At 44.2% G+C, this 22,080-nt stretch overlaps 1 protein-coding gene across 1 annotated transcript; it reads right to left on the bottom strand.

Moving 5' to 3' along the window:
* Positions 1–789: 789 nt before the first annotated feature.
* On the bottom strand, positions 790–20,435 carry LOC308335231 (DNA-directed RNA polymerase II subunit RPB1-like; the record flags this gene model as incomplete). Its single annotated transcript, XM_080792243.1, has 28 exons — positions 790–2,117; positions 2,680–2,805; positions 3,483–3,669; positions 4,281–4,484; positions 5,369–5,536; positions 6,155–6,256; positions 6,365–6,468; positions 6,979–7,186; positions 8,454–8,717; positions 9,359–9,564; positions 9,947–10,052; positions 10,253–10,424; positions 10,842–11,025; positions 11,317–11,539; positions 12,083–12,286; positions 12,781–12,875; positions 13,675–13,843; positions 14,288–14,497; positions 14,833–15,043; positions 15,636–15,760; positions 15,865–15,997; positions 16,505–16,725; positions 17,159–17,320; positions 18,097–18,453; positions 18,759–18,899; positions 18,991–19,127; positions 19,246–19,372; positions 20,367–20,435. The coding sequence occupies 28 exons, from the start codon at positions 20,433–20,435 to the stop codon at positions 790–792; spliced, it is 5,943 nt and encodes a 1,980-aa protein (XP_080648369.1).
* Between the last annotated feature and the right edge of the window lie 1,645 nt (positions 20,436–22,080).

Below are 22,080 nucleotides of genomic sequence, written 5' to 3'. Positions count from 1 at the left end.
CAAGTTATTGTGTCTTACCTCCCATCATTAAATAATGATTGACAGTGTGCCATCGTTATAACACAGTTTAATGAAACGTGTAGGCCTATCATTTCAGAACAGAACATCACATGAAACCAGAAAACCTGCAAAATGATTGTCTGAACTCTTCAAGAAAGATCTGGGTGTGTGACTGTAGGCATAGTCTTGCGTGCCAGACTCTGATAATTGTATGAAAACTAACTTATACGGGAATATGCAAAACCAAGAATCACTCCCACCTCGTTTACCGAAGGGACCTGCTGATTCAGGGTGTGAAAGAGAGGCTGTGAGGAACCGTGCACATACTGTACATACTGTGCTGCTTTCCTTTATATGACAGAAAAAGAGTCTGTGGTACAGTCATGGCTTGACCATTTCAAAACCACGACAGCCTTATTCATTCTCGCAAGACTGTATTATTGTCATAAACAGCGTGGACTCAGTATACTGTAGGTGCCCTACGTGGAAATAATTATCTATGAAAAATAAACAGGTGTAGGTTGACATTGAAACGTGAAAAGGAAATCAATTGAATAACGAGTCCAAATGAAGAGACTGCTCCCCGTGTCGTCAGGATGTAGCCTGCAGGGGAGGTGGGGCTGAAAATGGAGCCTTGAGGACTAGAGGGCAAGTACATGGGTGAGGTGGGGGGGAATAGGTGCACGTTTGGAGAGTAGGTGGGTATGGGTAGGTACGTAAATAAGAGGGGAAGTGGGGAATTAAAGCTGTACGTTGGGGGGTACAGCTGCCGGTCGTCTTCATAGCAGCTCAGTTGTTATCCTCGTCGCTGTCGTCGGGGCTGTGGCCAGGGAGGGTAGGGCCTTGGCCGGGGGAGATGGATCCGTCACTAGAGTATGTGGGGGAAGTGGGGGAGTATTTGGGTGACGGGCTGATGGCTGGGCTAGTGTCGAGGATGTGGCCATGAGGGAGGGTGGCGCTGTGGCCAGGGGAGATGGATCCGTCACTAGAGTATGTGGGGGAAGTGGGTGAGTATTTGGGTGAGGTTGTTGGGGAGTAGGTGGGTGAGGTGGGGGAGTAGGACGGTGAGGTGGGGGAGTAGCTGGGTGAGGTGGGGGAGTATGAGGGTGAGGTGGGGGAGTAGCTGGGTGAAGTGGGGGAGTATGAGGGTGAGGTGGGGGAGTAGCTGGGTGAGGTGGGGGAGTATGAGGGTGAGGTGGGGGAGTAGCTGGGTGAAGTGGGGGAGTAGCTGGGTGAAGTGGGGGAGTATGAGGGTGAGGTGGGGGAGTATGAGGGTGAGGTGGGGGAGTATGAGGGTGAGGTGGGGGAGTAGCTGGGTGAAGTGGGGGAGTATGAGGGTGAGGTGGGGGAGTATGAGGGTGAGGTGGGGGAGTAGGAGGGAGAGGTAGGGGAGTATGAGGGTGAGGTGGGGGAGTAGCTGGGTGAGGATGGGGAGTAGACAGGGGACGTGGGGGAGTATGAGGGTGAGGTGGGAGAGTAGACAGGGGACGAGGGGGAGTAAGTGGGTGAGGTGGGTGAGGTGGGGGAATAGGAGGATGAGGTGGGAGAGTAGACAGGGGACGTGGGGGAGGAAGTGGGTGAACAGGGGCTGTACTTGGGAGACGTGTACGAGTACGTCGGAGAGGTGGGCATGTACTTGGGCGACAATGACAAATACTTGTGAGAGGAGTTTGGGCTGTTGGAGGGAGAGGCAGGAGAGCAGGAGGGTGAGCTGGGCACAAAGGTGGTCGACTGGGGGGTGTAACCTGGGCTGCAGGAGGAGTCAGAGGAACCTGCAGAGGGGGAGCTGGTGGCCAAGTACGAAGGGGAGGTGGGGCAGTAACTCGGGGAGGTGGGGGAATTATAGGAGGGAGAGTAACCCGGGGAGGTGGGGGAATTATAGGAGGGAGAGGTGGGGGAGTAACCCGGGGAGGCGGGGGAATAGGAGGGAGATTTAGGGGTGTAACTCGGGGAGGGGGGGGAATAGGAGGGAGAGGTAGGGGAGTAACCCGGGGAGGCGGGGGAATAAGAGGGAGAGGTGGGGCTGTAATGCGGGCAGGTTGGGGAGTAACCAGGGCTGTGCGTGATGTTGTAGCCACTGTAGAAGGTTGTGCAGTGGTTCGGGGATATGGCTCCATCTGAAGTCACACAAAGTACAACAAAATGTTAGAACAAAACTAAATTCTGCTGTTGCATTCATGGCATAACTGAAGATAAGTATAACATTTCTATAGAGGATCAGGATGTGCAGATGACGCCAGACCAAATTACGTTTTAGGTGGTTAATTGGACTGATCAACATTACTAGTACTGGGTGCCATACAGGCAAAGCGTCAAGTCAAGCATTAATGTTATCGTACAAATGTGTACAAATGTTATCATGAATCGACTCCCATGAATCGACTCCCCTGAATCACACTCCCATTATAACACATCATGTGATTTAGTAAATGTACAAATGTTCAAAATTCTTCGAAAGCCCTACATTACAGAATACCGGTAGTAGTAGTACTCTTTTTGCGGGATGGGGGGATTCCCAGAGTAGAGGTCCCATCTCCTGTTATCAAATTTGACATTGTATCCATAAGGCTTTTGCCATCCAACGTGGATGAAAACAATGCCCATCACATCATTGCACATCCTCTGTACATCCACGGTTAACCATGTAACAAAAGGTATTTTCATAGTGCCTTGTCTAACCTGGAGAGGGGGTATATGGGCTGGTTGCCATAGGAGACCCAGCTGTAGAGAACCATCCCGGAGAGAAGCCCGGAGAGCTCACTCCAAAAGGTGAAAAGCCTGCTGCTCCAGGAGTCATGCCGGTTCCTGGAGATGAAAAAGAATGAGTCAGTAGTATGCACTATGCAGCTGAGCCATGTGAGTCCAAGGCCTGCAACTCACCAGCAGTAGAGAACCTTTCACTGTATGCTGCTGAGGTCGCTCCCGCTATCCAGGGAGTCATGCCAGGGGATAGCCCCATGGCCTTGGGGGTGGGTGTCGAGAAAAAGAACATTCCAGAGGCTGCAAGCAGGATGGACAAAGCCAATATCAATGCTCCACCGACTGCATTCACTTTGTAAAATATCATGAGTGCAACAACAAATAGGCTACATGTCAAACGTCAATTTAAAATTCTGTTGAGTAACGTTTTTTGAGCACGAGACACTTTTCAGAAAATGAAAAAAAAGAACCTCTGTTCCAATTTATTGATTCAATATTTATTAAACCTATACTTAACCACTTTAACTTATTTGTTTTTTTTAAGATTAGCCAATCTTAAAGTCAGCTATTTTAGCAACTTTTGTGTGAAACGAAGTACAGTCTGACACTCTTCCACCAACACACTACTGATATGACACTGACTGACACATGTAACTAGCCTGGCCCCAGCCCTGAATCGCTAGTCACGCCCATTAGAAAAAAAATTAAGTGAAACAAAAGAGTGTCAGGCTAACATGTAACGGTCTCTTATCCAGAGTCATTGCTTTTTCCCTCCAACTTACGTCTGGCCATGTTTAAGTCACAGGTGTCTGTGGGGACCGCCTTGGCATATTTACACTTCTCCGCATCTAGCAGCAGGTCGAAGCAACCCGTCCCGACCGGAGCCAGCTGACCAAGCATGATGTTCTCAGACACACCCTTCAGGGGGTCGCTCTCACTGTGGTACGCTGCTTCCATCACCACATTCACCTGGAATAATAATAATACCATTTAAAATGTAGCAAGCATGTATAGCATCTAGTTACAAATGACCAGTTCAGTGGCCTTGCGGTTAGAGTGTCTGCCCTGAGACTGGAAGGTTGGGGTTCGATCCCTGTCTGGGTCAAAGATTCTGAATTAATGGGACCCAGTGCCTCCCTGCTTGGCACTCAGCATCAAGGGTTGGATTGGGGTAAGTCCCTGTGACATACATCAACTAGTATCAAAGGTTAAGTATCAGTGTTAAACAAAACAAAACAAAAAATCCATGTTTCTATGTCGGTGGTGCTCAACCTTTTTCATGTCAAGGACCCCCAGAATTATCTCTATTGGGCCATGGACCCCCATCTCAAAATATGTAGTTCCAGGGACCCCCCAGAAGCCACATTTTAGTTAAAAATGTTTTCTCTGAAATATATATTCAAAGATTTGCACCACATTTTCACTGTTTTTCAATAGCTAAAGTATAAAATAATGCTTAAAACACCAAAAGGGGTTCCCGGCGTCCCGCCCAAAATGGGTTAATGGAATAATGTATTAGACACCTCGCACTGAGATAAGTCTAATATAAGGTCAATCTGCATAATACGCTCTTTTCTCACCATCTCCTCAAAGGTGCACTTCGAGAGAGCTCCCACGTTTTGCCTATTGATGCCATGACGTGAGATGGGCATCAGATATCCTTGACTTGTCATGGCGTCACAGAGCAGGGCCAGGTGGCGGTAGTTGACGTAGGAACCGTCGAATGAAATGACATGGTGCAACTCGCGCTCCAGAGCCTTGCGCGCAGCCTCGACACCCAGCACCTGCATGGAGGAGAGCAGGGGGGGGTCTTCAGTCGTGCTTTCCTGAGACATTCTTCCCCCTCAATGTCATTTAAACAGTTCATGCAGCACAATATGAGCATCTGCAATTGTATTTAAGAAACAAATGTATAGGAGGACATCTACTTTTGCTTGTGGCATACCAATACGACACATTATATACAGAAATGCATCAGCTACCACACTTAAAGCTTTGGACTCAGATTATCATTCAGATTTCTCCTATGGCCTGCAGCTTTCCGGGTTTGTGTAAACACAAACTTTGAAGACAAAAGTGAGGACGGAAAACCTCTTACGCCCATGGCTGTTGTAATGTTGTATGATAATAAGAGAATGGCTGACTTTGGCTTATGATTGGCATGAAAGAGATGTACTGTATGCCTTTCCCTCACTTCACACGGGTGTGATTTTTTTATTTAATTTATATTGATTGGGAGTTCACCCTCTTATTTAAATTCTCTTTTGCAGTGGAAGACGCGCTCTCAGGCCTATTTGATGCTTGAGATCCTGCATGCTTCCACTGAGTTTGGAAAGTGTGCTTTCAAGTGTTGTGCCTCGAATACTTGGAACACCTTACAGCCTTCACATAAGTATATCTATCTTGTTTCCCTAGGTCGTTTTCAGTCATAATTATATGAACTTTGGTTAATCTGATCTAAATTGTACCTGTTTTCATTGACGTTGATAACTGATGTGATGGAATTTTCTTTTATTCATTTACTTTTATTATATTATCGTTGTGTTTTGTGTTGTATAATCTCGGCACCGCTGGAAAAGAGGGTCCAAGGACTCCCCAGCCCTTTGGACCGCCTCGGTGTGTTTTCCGAGAACTAAATGAAGCTTGAAATGAAATGAAATGAAAATACCGTGAAGATCTCCACAATGTCATTGGAGGTGGTACTGCGAGCGTCCACGTCCTTTTCGCAGAGGACCCTCAGGAGCCCTCCTCCCTCCGTCTCTAGCGTCCACTGCTGCAGAGCCTTGAACTCTCCCTCATGCGTGAGGAAGGTCTTCTTCTTGCTGCTCATGTACACCTTGAAGTGGTTACAAGGAAAAGTGCGGAATACAAAAGTATTGGAATAAAAATGTACATAAAAGTACCAAAAGTAGAAAGTATAGTCTTTAAGCAGAATGTTCAAGTTTTCAAGTGTATAATATAATATACTAGGAATGTTCTACAGAAGTACTGCATCGTAAGTCACAGCTGCTATCTGATGAATGATTACTATAATGCAATTTGATTCGTTGCCTAAACCTACTGTTGTATATTTAATGATTGTCAGCCTATTCTCAAACTATGCCTGAAGAAGGCAGAAAGGCCGAAACGTTGCTATGACTCTTATCTAAAATAAAACTCTTCAACCAGCAAGTGGCGGTGTGCGCCTGTGCGGGTCTCTCCTCCTTCTCCAAACGTTTGCTGCTCTGCCAGGACCTATACGCACCTGCTGTAAAATTAAACCGGGTGTGCGGAAGTCATCTCTCTAATACTGTACGTTTTCAAAATGTATCAAAATCTTTTGAAGATAGCCGATCTACAAGCTCACAATGCGTCTGTGGCTCAAATGCTGAATACATAATGGGCCTTGATATGGAAAGGGTTGAAAACCACTGGTTTAAAGTGGTTAATGCTGTTTGTGTGGTCATGTGCGTACCTTTTTGATCTGCTCGATGCCCTGCAGTGTCATGTACTTCAAGAGGTCTTCGATCATTCTCAGGAAAACGTTATCGGGGATCTTGTCCGCAAACAACTCCTCCTGGACAAAGACAATGGGTCAGATGTCACAATGACCATGGAAAAACTAAACAAGAGGAATGTTAGTGTTGCAGTGAGTATGATTTAAACATGGCTGCTTGTTTCTCACCTCCTCCTCGAACTTGTCCCCGTTGTGGTTCACGATGCGGAGCCGCAGGACCAGCTTCTCAGCGTTGTCGTCGCTGAAGATACAGTTAATATCGTCCGAGAATGCTGGAGGGATGAACATGACACATGGTATTACTGTGTGTGTGTGTGTGTGTGTGTGTGTGTGTGTGTGTGTGTGCGTGTGCGTGTGTGTATGTGTGGGGGGTTACCCATTTAGGCCTGACTTCGAAATTTAAAAAATGTCTTCTAAAACATGACAGTTTTCTGAAATACCTATGTTTCTTAATCATGGTGCTCAATATTTCATGTCAAGGATTTATATGTAATAGGTCACCGACCCCCATCTGAAAATATGTTGTTCCAGGGACCCCTCCAGAAGTAAAGATTTGAGTTCTCTGAAAGAATATATATTCAAAGATTTACGCCACATTTCCACGATTTAAAAAAAATAGCAGACCTACAAGCTTGTAGGCACTCTGAGCCGCGGCACTATGAGCTTGTAGATCTGCTATTTTTCAACAGCTAAAGCGTAACATAATGCTTAAAACACCAAAAGGGGTTCCCGCCCAAAATGGGTGAAGTATTGAATAACCTAGTCTATAAAAGCCCACTCACTGTCATTGATCTTCACAGCGATCTGCTCCATGGTGATCTTGCGGTCGGTCATCTGTTTGCGGTCCAGCTCGATGCGCAGCAGCCAGGGAGAGACGTGCGTCACGTCGAAGTCGGGTATGTTGTTGTAGACGCTCACCCACTCCTGGTCCTCCATCACCACAGTGTTCTGGGGGCTGGGGTCATAGTAGATAGCAGTGCTGGCCGTTACCTAAAAGACAAGAGGGAGTTTGGGTTTGGGTCAACATCATATGTAAATATAGTCGTGTTCTTTAGTTTGGCTGATTAGTTGTGATGGGAGTAAACCAACATTAAAAGTCCATTGATTTAGCTGCCATAATTATGACCGATATAGCCAGACTAGTCTGTTGTGGATTGTCAAAAAGACAAATGGCAAGGATTGTAGACTGACTATAGTGTGGCTACATTTACAACATAGACGCTATAGAGCCTCGCAGTCCCTCCCCCTTTCAGAACGACAGGAAATGAATCGCAATGCATTTTGCCCATAGGCTTTTCTTAAAGTATTTATTTAAAGACGGTTACGCCGCAGACAAAGCCAACTCGGATCGTGACAAATCATGACAATGAACACAATGTTTTGGGCCGATCAAATAATTTATAAGAAAAACAAAACAAATAGTGTTGTCTCCTGCCTTTATTTTCTTCTTTCTAATGATTTGATCGGCCCAAAATATTGTGTTCATTGTCATGATTTGTCACGATCCGAGTTGGCTTTGTCCGCGGCGTAACCGTCTTTAAATAAATACTTTAAGAAAAGCCTATGGGCAAAATGCATTGCGATTCATTTCCTGGGCCACTCGTCGTTCTGAAAGGGGGATGGACTGTCTGCTATAGGAGGAGATCTTCAACCTTTTCCAATTGGAATGAAGTCTATAGCCAAATTCCCAAAATCTCGGCCACTCGCTCACTCACACTCTAGCATGGCGGTGCTGCGGTGAAATTGGTGACCTGCTGAAATATGTGACAATCGTGTTGACATCACATAATGATGTGTCCGAATGCAAATCGTTGCAGTTTGTTCATTAATCAGAGTTCAAACTAGCGGTATTCAGGCCACATATTTAAAGACCTCCATTGTAAATTGTGTGAAGTCCACAAGATGGTCACATATTTCGGCAGGTCACCAATTTCACCATCATTTGCCATGCTGGAGTGAACGAGTGTGAGTGACCGGGGGTCATCCCTATGTTCCCCAGGTTCTATGTTCCCCACTTACCTTAGGGTTTAGGGTTAGCGTTATACGTTTCTGGTTTAAGGACTTCAGTGTTTTGTACTATACAATTGTATGTATAAGTACAGAACAAAGAATGTTTGTTTTTGCCATCTTTGTTGAAGAGTCTGAGCAATGATGTTTTAGTTTATTTTTAGTTGGCAAAGACTAGATAGTTTAGGTAGCCTAGGCAGGTCTAAAGTTCAATTCCATGTATTCCACCCCCCTCTCCTCCCGTCCTAACCATGCGAAGGGTGGTGTGCTCCAGACGACACAGGACGTCCTTGGCCCTCTCGGCGTCACGCGCCGCCCGGCCCAGCAGGAAGACTGTCAGCGACGGCGTCTTGGGCCTCTTGGACACGTTGATCAGCTCCTTGAGACGCGGCACGCCCAGCGTGACGTTCTTGGCGGACACGCCGGCATAGTGGAAGGTGTTCAGGGTCATCTGGGTGGCGGGCTCTCCCAGAGACTGGGCGGCCAGGGCCCCCACCATCTCACCTGGGTGGACCTAGAGAATGACGAGCATCTTATTAGCTACAGTTAAAGCTGCTATCAGCAATAATATGTCACATTTTTGGTATTCAGACAGCCAGCAATGGGTAAAACGCTCCCAAAAAAATGTAGTCTCTGTGACACATCTAGGGGCCGCAATCTGCATTCAAAGATTTTCCTAGACGCTTTGTCATTGGTCGATTTTCCTGTCTGCTTCCTGATTGGTTAGTCATTGCGACCGGGTTTTTTTCGACCAATGACAAAGCTTCTAGGAACATCTTTGAATGCAGATTACGGCCCCTAGATGTGTTACAGAGACCCATTGCTGGCTGTCTGAATAATAAGAAATAAAAAAAGGTCATTAAAATGTTGACATATTATTGCTTATAGCAGCTTTAAATACTGTTAAATAGGTCATTTAGCTTTCTTTCTTTCTTTTTTCTTTTTAGAATTTAGTCATTATGCCAATTGATTCCCACACACCTGTTTTTTACAGGTTTAGATCTAGAAGACTGTCCAGTAATTCAGCAATTCTTACTACAACTTGATCATTTCCCCCATAGTGCACTGTATAATGTTCTGAAGCTCTGCTACAAATTCGGGCATGCTTACATGCACACTACAGTATACAAAATCCAGGGGATATGCCAAACTTACGATGGACAGGTTAAACTTGTCTTCTATCTCTCCTAACAGCCACTGGAAGGCCTCGGTGGAGAGGCGGAACTCCTCCGTCATGCGTTTGGAGCATAGGGTGGAGCGCAGGTGGATGTTGAAGAGCAGAGTGGCATTCCGCTGCGCCTCTCTGCACAGCGGCTCATCGCCGTTCACGATCACCAGCTTCTGACTCAGCTCCTCGACACCTATAGTTCATAGTAGTTGCCCAGTTCATAGTTGGGTTTGATTGCTATACTGACCTAATTCGATTCTACAAATGTCTTCTACATCCTGACAGTTTTATGAAAAAACTATGTTTCTATGTCAGTCGTTCTCAAACATTTTCATGTCAAGGAGCCCCAGAATTATATGTAATTGGCCGCTGTAGCTCCCACAGGAATTTTATTTAGGTATAAGGATGACAACGTTTCGACCCCCTATGGGTCTTCGTCAGGTATGAGTATAACAACAAATGAGACGTGTTATATATACAGATAGGGGCAAGTTTAACAATGAACAAGCCGCTGGGTCGAAACATTGTCACCTACATAAAATTATCCTTCTCCCGATTTTCTTTCTGAGGCATACCTTTGACTACTTGAACAGGATGGAGATCTGTAGTGGAGTGAGTGTTGATTCTGAAGATCTTCTGGCCGTTCCAGATCAGTCTGTCAAGGTTGCATGGCAGCACCACCTAGAGGCCAGGGTGAGCATTGCACACAACTGTTAGCAAGGGTTGACACCTTACCAAAGTCACACCAATATTGTAATTGTAACCACTGGCCCAGCAACTTTGACCCTGCAAATAGCATGCATGCGCGCGCGCGCGCACACACACACACACACACACACACACACACACACACACACACACACACACACACACACACACACCTTGCTGTCCCCAGTAGGGAAGGTTTTTCTGAGGCTCTCTCTGTCCTCCTTCATCTGGATGAATTCCTCATCTAAAGTGCTGTGCACATGAGCGTTTGTCAACACATCTTTGAGCACATGATCCTGCAGGATGCGCCTCAGGACGCCTTCATTGGTGTAGTCAAACTTAAACCTAGACGGATTACACAAACGCTAGTTAGTTATGCCACTGACTTGAGCTACAGTCAACTGCAGTTAACAAGACGTGTGTGAGCAGGAGGCCATACAGTAGAGGCATAGTGCACACATACAGAGGAGTCGCTGAGAAAAGCTGGTCAACCGATCCAAAACATTGACACTATTTATAAGGGCAGCAAAACGTATCTTGGTTTTTTTTACATTTGTTACAAGTAGTATTTTTGGTACTTTTAAGATATAGGCGCAATCTTTCAAAAAAATGAATTAATAATAATAATTCATAATAATTCATAATTCATAATAATAGGGTATCAAATATAGTATAAAATAGGGCTGTGGTTAAATAACAAAAATACAACTTTATGTTAAAATGTATGAGATACATGTAGCTGCACTTTGGTGCTTGTCTCACTTCTTTTCGAACGCCTGGTTTGAGGGCTTGAGCGTGGCCATGTTCTGGACCTCCAGGGCCTCTCCGGCCAGGCCGTCCTCGCCATAGCGCAGCTGGATCATCTCGTTAGCCGAGTTACGGACCGTGCTGTCATACTTCACCATCAGCGATTCCAGGGATTTCATCAGACGCCGCTGGATGTATCCTGGCGGGGGAAGGGATGGTTAAAAAAAGTCCCTACGATGAAACTAGTGGATCTACGCTCAGCTCATTTCCTCATTGAAGGAGGCCATTAAATGTTCAGATGAGCTGAATATGAAGGACCCCAATGTTAACAAGCCTAGTAGTGCTTTCTTGGGTAATAGCAGACCTTGTATTTAATTGAACTGTACTTTCCTGTGCCCTTTTCTACAAACTGTCAATAAAGTATTAAATCAATCAATCAATCAATCAACCAATCCTGAATACTGGAGGGGTACCAACTACTAACACATACCAGTTTCAGCAGTCTTAATAGCCGTATCGATTAGGCCCTCTCTGCCTCCCATCGCGTGGAAAAACAACTCGGTGGGCGTCAGGCCGGACAGGTAGGAGTTCTCTACAAACCCTCTGCTCTCGGGGCCATAGTCGTCCTTCAGAAAGTGGGGCAGTGTGCGGCGCTTGAAGCCAAAGGGGATGCGCTTCCCTTCCACATTCTGCTGCCCTACCACTCCAATAACCTAGAAGGAGTCATGGAGAAGGGGAGCATTTATTAGGGGATGGAGAACGCTTTACGTTGAGTGGTGTGAATGGGGTGTGAGTATTCATATAAAAGCAACCACAAAATAATGTTTAGGAATAGATGATGTATTAGAACAAAAGTAAATTCATAAAAAGATAGCCAAGTCACAAAGTCAAAAGCATTTTCCATGTGTGAATGAGAACGTGTAACCTTGGCATTTTCTATGGCTTTTAACCTGAGCCCCGACCGCCTCTTGTCTTTTTTTTAAAAATATATATATTGTTTTCAATATTTTCTAACAAGACAAACAAATGTAAATCACCAATGCACATACTGTAGGTGGCCATACACAGGGACAGCTAAAACAATGACAATAATAAACGGGGAAAAAGGGAGTAAAAACAAACACAAAATCGATATTTATATATAAATATACTGTAACTCGTAAAACTCATGAGTCAGCTAAATATAATAGGATTTATATTTTTTATCAAAAGAAAGAAAAAAAAACCTACAGACACTACAGACAAGGACAAGACACCTGTGATATGTTGATGTTGGATCCCTTGGACCCGGCCACCACCATGATCTTAAAGTTGTTGTATTCAGACAGTGACTTCTGGGCAGAGGATCCGGTCTTGTCGCGGGCATCGTTGAGGATGCGGTTGACCTGGCTCTCGCAGGTCTGTCTCAAGGTGTTACCTGGGGTCGGCTCCAGCTCGTTGTTGTGGGCCTTCCAGATGACCTGGGGCGACACACACACACACACACACACGCCATGCCATGCCACGCCACGCCGCACGTGCACACACACACACACACACACACACACAAAATGTCATACAGACATATTTGTAAATAATTCAGTTTGGTCTATTTTCTAGTTTGTAGATGGGCTACTTCCGATGAAGATTTGGTATAGAGGGTGGGAAAAGGGATGGGGCAAAGTATAGACGAATCCACAGAGCAATCCCTGTAAGCAATCATAGCTGTGGTGTCAAATTAAGCTCAGCTTGACACCGCAGCCATGACCGCCTACAGGGCACCGCTATAGAGCCCTGGATGACACTGGGCAACTAATATGACAGTAATATGCAATGTGGCCCTCTGGGAGTGAGTGTGGAAATATAGTGGCCCTCTCCATCGTTAAAGTTTCCCACCCCTGAACTAAGTATATACAGTAGGGTGTATATAGTATTAAGTGGTTAAAAGCGTTAGCGATGCAGACAATGTGCTTACATCTCTCACATCCCGTTTGGCATTCTTGAGTGTCTCCTGGATGTCACTGTATGTCTTTGTATCTGCAATGCAGTCAGCAATGCCGATGGAATGACCTAGACAAAAATGCAACAGAAGGGCCATAAACATTAACATCGATCCATGACTGTGAATTTGACGTGTAATAATAAGCTAAATGTTTTGGTATACATGAATAACTAACGTAACAAAGTTCAACTTGTTTTCCACGTCGATTCTTTGACTGGCTTAGTGAGCTGAATGACTGGCTTTGTGACTGAATGCCGCCACACTGCTAGCAATCAATAAAATCCTGTCTAAAGTGTGGCGACATTTCAAGTCGCCACGCGAGTGGGAGGGCAATGCATTCGTCATTTGCAACGTATGTATAGTGGAATTGCATAACAGTATGGTTTAAAATATTGTGTATACCGTTAATATACATTTATAAATAGATGATCGTTCTATTTTTGGATTCTTTGAAATTGCTCATTGCCTAAGACCTAAAAAGCATTAAAAGACAATTTATGTGGACCTCAGGATCCACACGGGAAGGGTGTGTCAACGTCACTCGTCTATACAAGGTGTATGACTCCAACTTTGGGTAAGATTTGACTTCAATTATAAGATTACAGTTATATATTTAAAAAAGTATAAAACAAAACACGTTTTATACTTTTTGAAGTATAAAAAACAATATGCAACATTCACATATTATATGAAAATAAACTATAGTGCACAGTACTGTGCTATTCATCAGCACAGCCCCTCCCTCCATTTTCACTTGCAAATCAACATCATACAGTACTCTTGTAAAAACACTCTGGTGCTTCGTACTAGTCCCAAAGGTAGAGCAGTAATAATAATAAGTGTTATTTGATTCTAGTGGCTCCTTACCTTCAATGAGCAGCCAGTTGTTGAGGACGGTCTGAATGTTGTTGTATAAGAGTCTGGTGATGTTGTGGCCCATCTGCAGGAAGCAGAGGTGGACCAGAGAGCCATGCGATGTTCCCAGAGACCTCTTACACATGATGCCCATGATCAGCTCACCGTTCTCTACTCTGACCTGGGTGAATGAATACAGTCAAAACGCATTACAGCTATGGTAATAAAGAGCATGTTTCAAGATTATTTTATAAAGAAACTGTATACAGAAGGAAAGTGAAGAGAGAAAGGGATTCAAGGTTCAAGGTTAGCTTTATTGTCCCTTGCGGGGAAATTGGTTTGCAGCCAGATAATAGTAAAAACAATACACACAAAAGCGCATTAGTGGGCAATATGTGCAAAAAGGCAAGAATAAAGTGCTATCTGCTGTTCAGCAGCTGAATAGTAGCCGGGACAAAGGATAGTTTGAACCGATTAGTCTTTGGTGGTGGGCACCCTCAGGGGGGTGATGGTAGTAGGGGTACAGTGGCTCAGCTACATGGCAACCGACTTTCAATTAAATGTTAGTATTTGTCTATAAACAACCTAGTCAAGTTTAGTCTTGACATGTCAAGTTTAGTCGTACCCTGGTGTCCCCTGGGGAGATGTGTTTATAAGGCCCTCTGTCCTCATCGTCGGGATGGGTGCTGTGTGTCCGGAAGGCATTGAGGCGCCCGGGAATGATGAGGCCGAAGATCTGTTTGCCGGTCCACATGAGACGGGGTTTGAGGATGGCCGGGTTGGGCATCTTCCCATCCCACGTGGAGAGGTGCATGAGCAGGTTCATCACGTCACCCTGGGGTTGGGGACAAACATGGCGAGCAGTGTGCATGTGAGAATTCAATTGGGAACTGGATTAAGAAAATCAATCGTACTTATTCTCGCCAAAACATTTTAACAGAATTCTAACCCAAAACAGAATTCTAACCCAGGTCTCCTGCATGAGACCACATTTTGGTCTGGGGAGATATTGTCTGACACCAAGGTCTGCATTTCTCAATGGAATAGTCCAACCACTGTAGATCTGGTAATTATAGTGTATTTAGATATTCCACAATACAGATTGGTTTAAGATAATTCAAGTGAAAGTTCTAGATAGCAACTTACAATTTACTTCAACGCATACCTTACCTGCTCTAAGAAAACATCCCTTTGAGTGAATTTGTACACCGCCGTGAGTGTGTCCTGCACAATTCCCATGACGGGTCGGTTGGACTGAGGCGTGAGGATCATGCGTGGCACCATGGCGAGCTCCTGGACCTCTGCCTTGGTCTCCAGGGACTGGGGCAGGTGGAGATTCATCTCGTCACCGTCAAAGTCAGCATTGTATGGGGTGGTCACACTGCAGGAAGAGAGACAAACATGCGTCTGTTAGAGCTATTCTAAATTCTCTAAAGCTATTCTCAAGGTTTATTTATGGTAAGGGTCAGTTTGGTTCCATTTGTACACTCACAAGAGTTACAGACGCATAAGTCCTCCCAGAGCCCGACGTTGAGAAACAGTGCAATGAATGATGAGCTTTCTGACAACATACTGTATGACAGGGGGTGCATACTTAGTTTCGACTAGTCATTGGTTAGACATGGGTTAAGGTTAGGTTTAGGTGTGCTGCCCCGTGGGAGGTTAGGTTTAGGGTGAGGGTTTGAGATAGGTTGTAGTTGTAGGACTAATGACTGGTCTAACCAATGACTAGTCAAAACCAAAAACTGTCTAAACTAATTCAAGTTTTCAGACTGATTTCATCAGACTGTTACACACAATATCATAACAATTTCTTGTTTATAGACAGATGCTAGGTTTATATATTTGTTGACTAGGGTTCATGCCATTTACTCTGATCTTAAGTTGCTCTGTCTGAATAAGAGCATCTGCTAAATGCCTGAATTGTGAAATTGTGTGCAACAGTCCAATACAAATATGAATTAATTTGGCACCTGAGGTTAAGTCGGAAGGTGGACCAGGCAATGACCCGAACTCTGTGGCCCATCATGGACATTTTATGAAGAGAGGGTTGTCGGTTGAAGACGACAACATCATCATCATGCATGTGTCTTTCCACCTATAACAGGAGAAAAGGAATAGTGAGTTTACTTGATGAAAACAACAACAAAAAAACGTAATGTACAGTACATTAAGATATTAGAATCATCCGGACAATCTTACTTTATCGCCAAACTCTAGAAGAAGGTCACTTGTTCTGGGGTGAAAACGCAGATCGATTCTGGCACCATTACCACGGATAAGAAATCTGGCTCCTGGGTAATGGCGGTTGCCTCTTTTTACCAACTCTTGTAACCTTGAAAGGTCATGAGAATGTTTTTTATTAGTATTAGTATACTATACACAAGAGGATCTCAAGAATGGCGTCCAGGGACCTCAGGGGTCCTTGAGGGGGTTCCAGGAGGCCCCCAGCTAAATGATTCATTGTTAGGAGTGAAATGGACCCTTACAGATCTGTAAGGGTCTATGGAGTTATTGGGGTCTGTGGCCTAATAAATGGGGGTCCTTGAAATAAAATATACAAATAATCTGTTGACTGGACCTCCAATGCACGGGTATTGTTTGGAATGTACCAATTCTAATACCAATTACTATTCTTTCAATCTGGCAGCTACTCTGAGAAGCTCAACTGTTGTTATCACAGCACAACATCGCCGTATGACAAAGTATAAATCAGACTAAAATTGTCAACGTTGCTGCATCTCTAGGTATTTGAGTACAATTGGAGATGCAATTCTTTCTTGTTGTCAATTAGTCTGACTCTGAACATTATGAATAAAATAACCCCTATTCCGAATTGTACCTGTGAATATTTGATGCTGTGACAATTTCTGGGAAGGTCAGGGTGGCTGCGATGGATCGAGGAACTCCCACTTGGTCAATTTCCAGGTTGGGGTCAGGGGTGATGACCGTTCGGGCAGAGAAGTCCACTCGCTTCCCCATCAGGTTACTACGGACACGGCCCTCCTTACCCACTAGACGCTGTTTGAGGGATTTGACAGGGCGGCCAGACTTGTGCAATGACTGAGAAGAGAAGAAGCCAAATCATTAGCATAATAGCATTATGTCAAAACATTTGTGACCAAACGCCAATGAATAACTGTAGGAAACAATAAGAAAGCTACTGAAGATACGTCTATGTTTTAAATCACATTAAGCTGTCAATTCCAAACCAGGGGTGAATTCCCCTGGTTCATGGAAGTAATTTCTCTAAATCGTTTCATATAAGCATTGTGGTCCAAAAATAAACAAGCTGTCTCGGCGTTATTGCCAGGGAGTTGTCTCTGCATCCTTTGCGACAGTCAGTCACTCATGAGTTGTCATTCAAACACAGTTCTTATATGAGGCGATCTAAAATCCCCCTATCAGGATTACAATGCAAATAAGAAGTACATGAACCCGTGGATTTGCGCCCTCTACCGATATTGACGTCAGAAATGACAGAACTATTGCATACCCTGGGCAGGCCTGGCCGCTCATTGTCCACCATCGTGGTGACGTGGTACTGAAGGAGCTGGAGATCTTCATCGATAATGTGAGGTGGGAAACCGCTCTGCTCGTGTCGTCTCAGCCGGTTGTTAATGTTGACGATGTCAGCCAGTTTGTGAGTCAAGTCATCCTTCGTAATAGAAAGCATTAATCGTTATTGTTGTTAATGCCATTCGACCATCAACTGCAACACAATATGGCAATTCAGTGTGACTCAGCAGTGGATTGAAATAATTGTCCATTAGAGATGTGTGGATTGTGGCTATATATCCACGGGGTAGGACGGATTTGGACGATAAAAAATGTACTTAATACATACTTTATACGAGGTACAACAGCATAACATCTCAACAACGTAACTTAATTGATACTTTCCCCGACAACAGAATCGGTCTTGTTAATTAATGTTCTGTTTGCCAAACATCCATAGACACACAGGTTCATACAGTGAAATCGTTTAGTCCTCCTACTAACCCATGTTGCCAGAACAGATGGAACGTAAGGGTTCATTTGTACACTCTAGCATTTACTTCAGGGAAAGCAGCAGCCTACTGCGCAAAAACGGATATGGTGTGGCAGATCAGTCTGGCAGATCTATTTATCTGAGAATTCATTCATTCAGACGATACATCCGAATTAAGGCTCATTCATAGTCTGGATTTTCGGTGGTGAGGTGACCACCGAACTACAACATGACGTCACGAGCCGCGGTGAAGAGCAAACCACCGCCCCAGCCCTTCTCTCTGTTTTTATTCACCACCGCTCAACGTTATTTCAGCTCCGGTGGTCACCTCACCACCGAAAATCCAGACTATGAATGAGCCTTTAGGGTAATGTCAGAGCCCATCCACTCATCTCAAATGTCCTAATACAGCATTATAATCAAGGACAATATAATGCCAATACCTGGTGGCGGGAAAAGCCGTGCATGCCGCGTACAGCAGGCCTGACGGCCAACGGAGGCACGGGCAAAACGGTGGCAATCATCCACTCTGGCCGGGCAAACTTGGGGTCCATGCCCAGGAAGATGCTCTCCTTGTCGGAGATGCGTCTGAAGATCTCGCGCACGCGCTCAGGACTCCACAGGGTCTTCTTCTCCTGCCGGCCGTCGTCATTGGGATGCCTCCACTCGGCGTAGAGCTTTAGACCTGAGCGCCAGATGCGGGGCTGGTAGTGCCCACAGCCACCATGGCCCTGTGAGTGGAAGAAAAATATATGCAGTAGAAACTGAAGACTGGAGAGAACCTCTCCTGTCTCCATAGGCTGCTGTACAAATCTGAGCAGTGAAACCCTTGACAGACAGTGCCATTTTTGTCCTGCACAAACATTACATTCCCATTGACAATGAATGGACAATTTTATAGTCATAGTGTAAACACAAACATTGACATATTGTATACAGGGGACTTTCAACTCTCAACTGTCAGACTGTGTCAGTAAGAAGTCGGCGATGCATGGTGATGATGATGGTACGTACGATGATAAGAGCGCCCCTCACTTCACACAGGTGTGATATTGTTAATATATCAATAAATAAAAACATGGTTGATTGGTTAATTGTACTGTACCTGTTGCTTTTCAAATACGATGTCCATCCTCTCGTCTCCTTCACAGATATTTTTGTCTTTACACAATTTATGCAAAGACATCAGTCGCTTTTTGGGCTGCCCTTTCATTTCAGACAGGATGTTTTTCATCTTGGGATTATTCTAGACGTGAAAAGCCAATTCAAATGCATGAGTTCAAATAACAGTTTTCTTTCCGCAAAATGAGGAAATAAATTGGTTGTACAGTACTAACCGAATCCACTAACAACTTGGAGCAATTGAAGCAGACACATTGGAGAACCTTCACGATTTTTGCTATAAATCCCATGTGGAATACTGGTTTTGCCAGCTCTATATGGCCAAAATGGCCTGGACAATCTGTCATGTTACCTGAGAGAAGGAAGAAGACCCCCTTTTTAAAAGTGTACACTGGGATTGATTTGACACCAAGTAGAACTGGTACATGATCAATACAATTATTTATATAAATGCTAATATGATGCACTACCTGAACATGTTTGACACCTTCCACATTCTTCAGTGACCCCTTGCCTCGGGTCCATAAGGCCACCAAGTTTCACTTGACCGTTGTGTGTGGTTTCAGCATGTTTGATTTCTGCAACGGACATCCGTCTCTGGAGAAAGAGTTTCCATAATGTATGTAATATAGATAACAAGCTACAGGCACATATACATGGACGTCAACACCAGAGGGAGTTCAACAAACCATGTGCAACCCAGATTCGGCTTTCGCTCCTATGCCACCAAAATGTGGAACGCCCTACCAACAGTCATTAAGACATGCAAATCCCTTGACTCTTTCAAAACTGCTCTCAAAGGGCACCTACGGATGGCTGCGATTCGAAACTGGTCCCTGTAAGATCTGAATCCCCCATCCCTTTCCCCCCTCACTGTATTTATTTTCCCCTCCTCTATGATGATTTCCTGTTTTGACTTTTGTGTATATTCATAGTCTCTTAATGTTTTGATGAATTGAAAATGGTGGGCCCTATTGTAAACAAGTGTAACGCTTTATCCACCTACAGTTAACAGTTTTTGTATTGAGTTGTACTTGAAATGTACTGCAATTCTGCAAACTATTAATAAATCAATCAATCAATCAATCAAAGTCAAGCTATGCCCTCAAAAACAAACAAAACATTGGAATCTAACAATCGTGCAACCAGTATGTCTGCAAAAATAAATGAAATGCGAAGGGAAACGAGTGGAAAATTAAAAACAATGGGTGACACTGACACACACCAGTATAAAGTAACACCAGAATTTCCATTCGGGGATCAATAAACATTTAAGTATGTAAACTTAATTGGCACATGTTCGACTCAAAACTGCGTAAACAGTAAACGCAATAACTGAAAGGTCAATGAATGCTAATCCGTTTACCTTTTTTTTAATGCCCATAAACACCTCACTTACTTAACAAACTATCTTTTCCTAGCAACTTTTGTACATAAATTCAAAGCTTCTGAAAGCTCCATCAACAATTGGTAGCTCATCTAAAAGCTAACTTAATGTATATTTGCAATACATGTTTAGCTACCGTAACACATATAGCCTACTGTATGAATATAATATCTCATAATAAATTAGTAAACAATGAAAACGTACAACTTCGTCTGGGTCGATGATGCCAAACTGTACTCTTTCCACTCGCCGAAGGGTTGGTTCTCCTGCCATCTTGATTCTTGACTGAGATTGATGATATCACAGTGACAGCAGCAGGTTGCACTGCGTGCATCCCATCGCATGCATGGACAGTGGACACTAGGACACGTGCGACGTGTCTTCCGCCGCATGGGTCAATGCATGTTGATACTTGTTGGTGATGGACATAATTAAACATTGAAGTTGTTTTTATCAACTTTGACAAGTAGCATAGGCTTTAGTAGCCTAGTCTGACTGTTGTCAAATGTATATAGGCTACAGCAGGCCTCTATGACTTCAGTAGGCTACATTACTTGTCTTCATTCATTCAGTCTCCATGATATTTGGGCATATCAGACAAAGACAGTGGAAGTGAAGTGACAGATAAACACACAGCCACAACACAGCGTTCCTCTCCAAAATGAATCATCTTACACAACTAGAAAGTGCAAGATAAAGGGTATGAAAATAACTTAGTCTGACTGATCCATATCTCTTGTCATAACTGTGCCTTGGCTTTAGATCATAGTCACATACAACTGCATTAATTGGATCACCATGTTATTTAATTACAGTGCAATATAGTCTTTTGTTGGCGATATAGCCAACAAAATTGTAAGCCACTCATTGATTGTCTCCACCAGGCCGAAGGCTTGGGGAGAAAGTATGTTTTGCACTCAGTCCGTGTGTGTGTGAGTGTGAGTGTGAGTGTGAGTGTGAGTGTGTGTGTGTGTGTGTGTGTGTGTGTGTGTGTGTGTGTGTGTGTGTGTGTGTGTGTGTGTATGTGTGTGTGTGCAGCATACTGTGCAAAAACCGCAAGGTTTTCACATTGGCCTGATAGCGCCACCAGGAGGCCGCTTTGTGCAAAACACTTTTTTGGACTACACCTACAGATTTTGTTCTAACATCACGCAACTTGGCACACAGTCTCTCTAGACTAGACCAGTGGCGGAAAGTTCTTATAACGGCAGGGGGTTCAAGCAGCCTCCCCCCCCCCCCCCCCCCCAGCGGTGGAAAAAAAACGAGTTTTGTTTTTTCGAACAAAAGCCACCTTATTAGCATTTGAATGCGGCATGCGCGGCGGCCCAACACCTATCTTGTAAGTTGTAACCCCTCGTAAAGGTATGTGACTAGTGCATGACAACATGACCACTGGGGAGGGGACATTTCAGTGGACAGTCAGTGGGTGCATAAGTTACTGCAGTGCATATAGATATATTTTGCCAAAATGCAGTGGGTTCAGTCGCGCCTTTGCCAAAATGCCAGGGGGTTCAATCGCGCCTCTGAACCCACGGAGTTTCCGCCACTGGACTAGACCCATATGTCACATTAGGTAGGCTAAGATAAATTATCTTGATATAGACCTACATTATTTTCTACTATTGAACTATTAATATGCAGATCAATGATGTATGTTGGATAGGCATAGGCCTATACTTCTTCACATACAGCCTACTGAGCCTAGCCTATGTATGTTATTTAGACCAGGTGTTCTCCTAGATTAAAGTTATTCACAATGGAGTGTAGGAATTATTTATTCAACATACAGTAGAATGAATGTAAAATCAATAAGAAGACCTTGATCAAAATATTATATCAAGTATTGTATCAACTGATAATCTCTCAAGAACAGATTCTGAGCAAATTCTAAGGAAAACAGGGCCTGTTTTTACCCTTC

This window comes from Protomyctophum bolini (assembly GCF_963924005.1).
Source record: "Protomyctophum bolini genome assembly, chromosome: 20".
Taxonomy (NCBI): domain Eukaryota; kingdom Metazoa; phylum Chordata; class Actinopteri; order Myctophiformes; family Myctophidae; genus Protomyctophum; species Protomyctophum bolini.
This window is presented reverse-complemented; position numbering and strand designations above follow the sequence as displayed.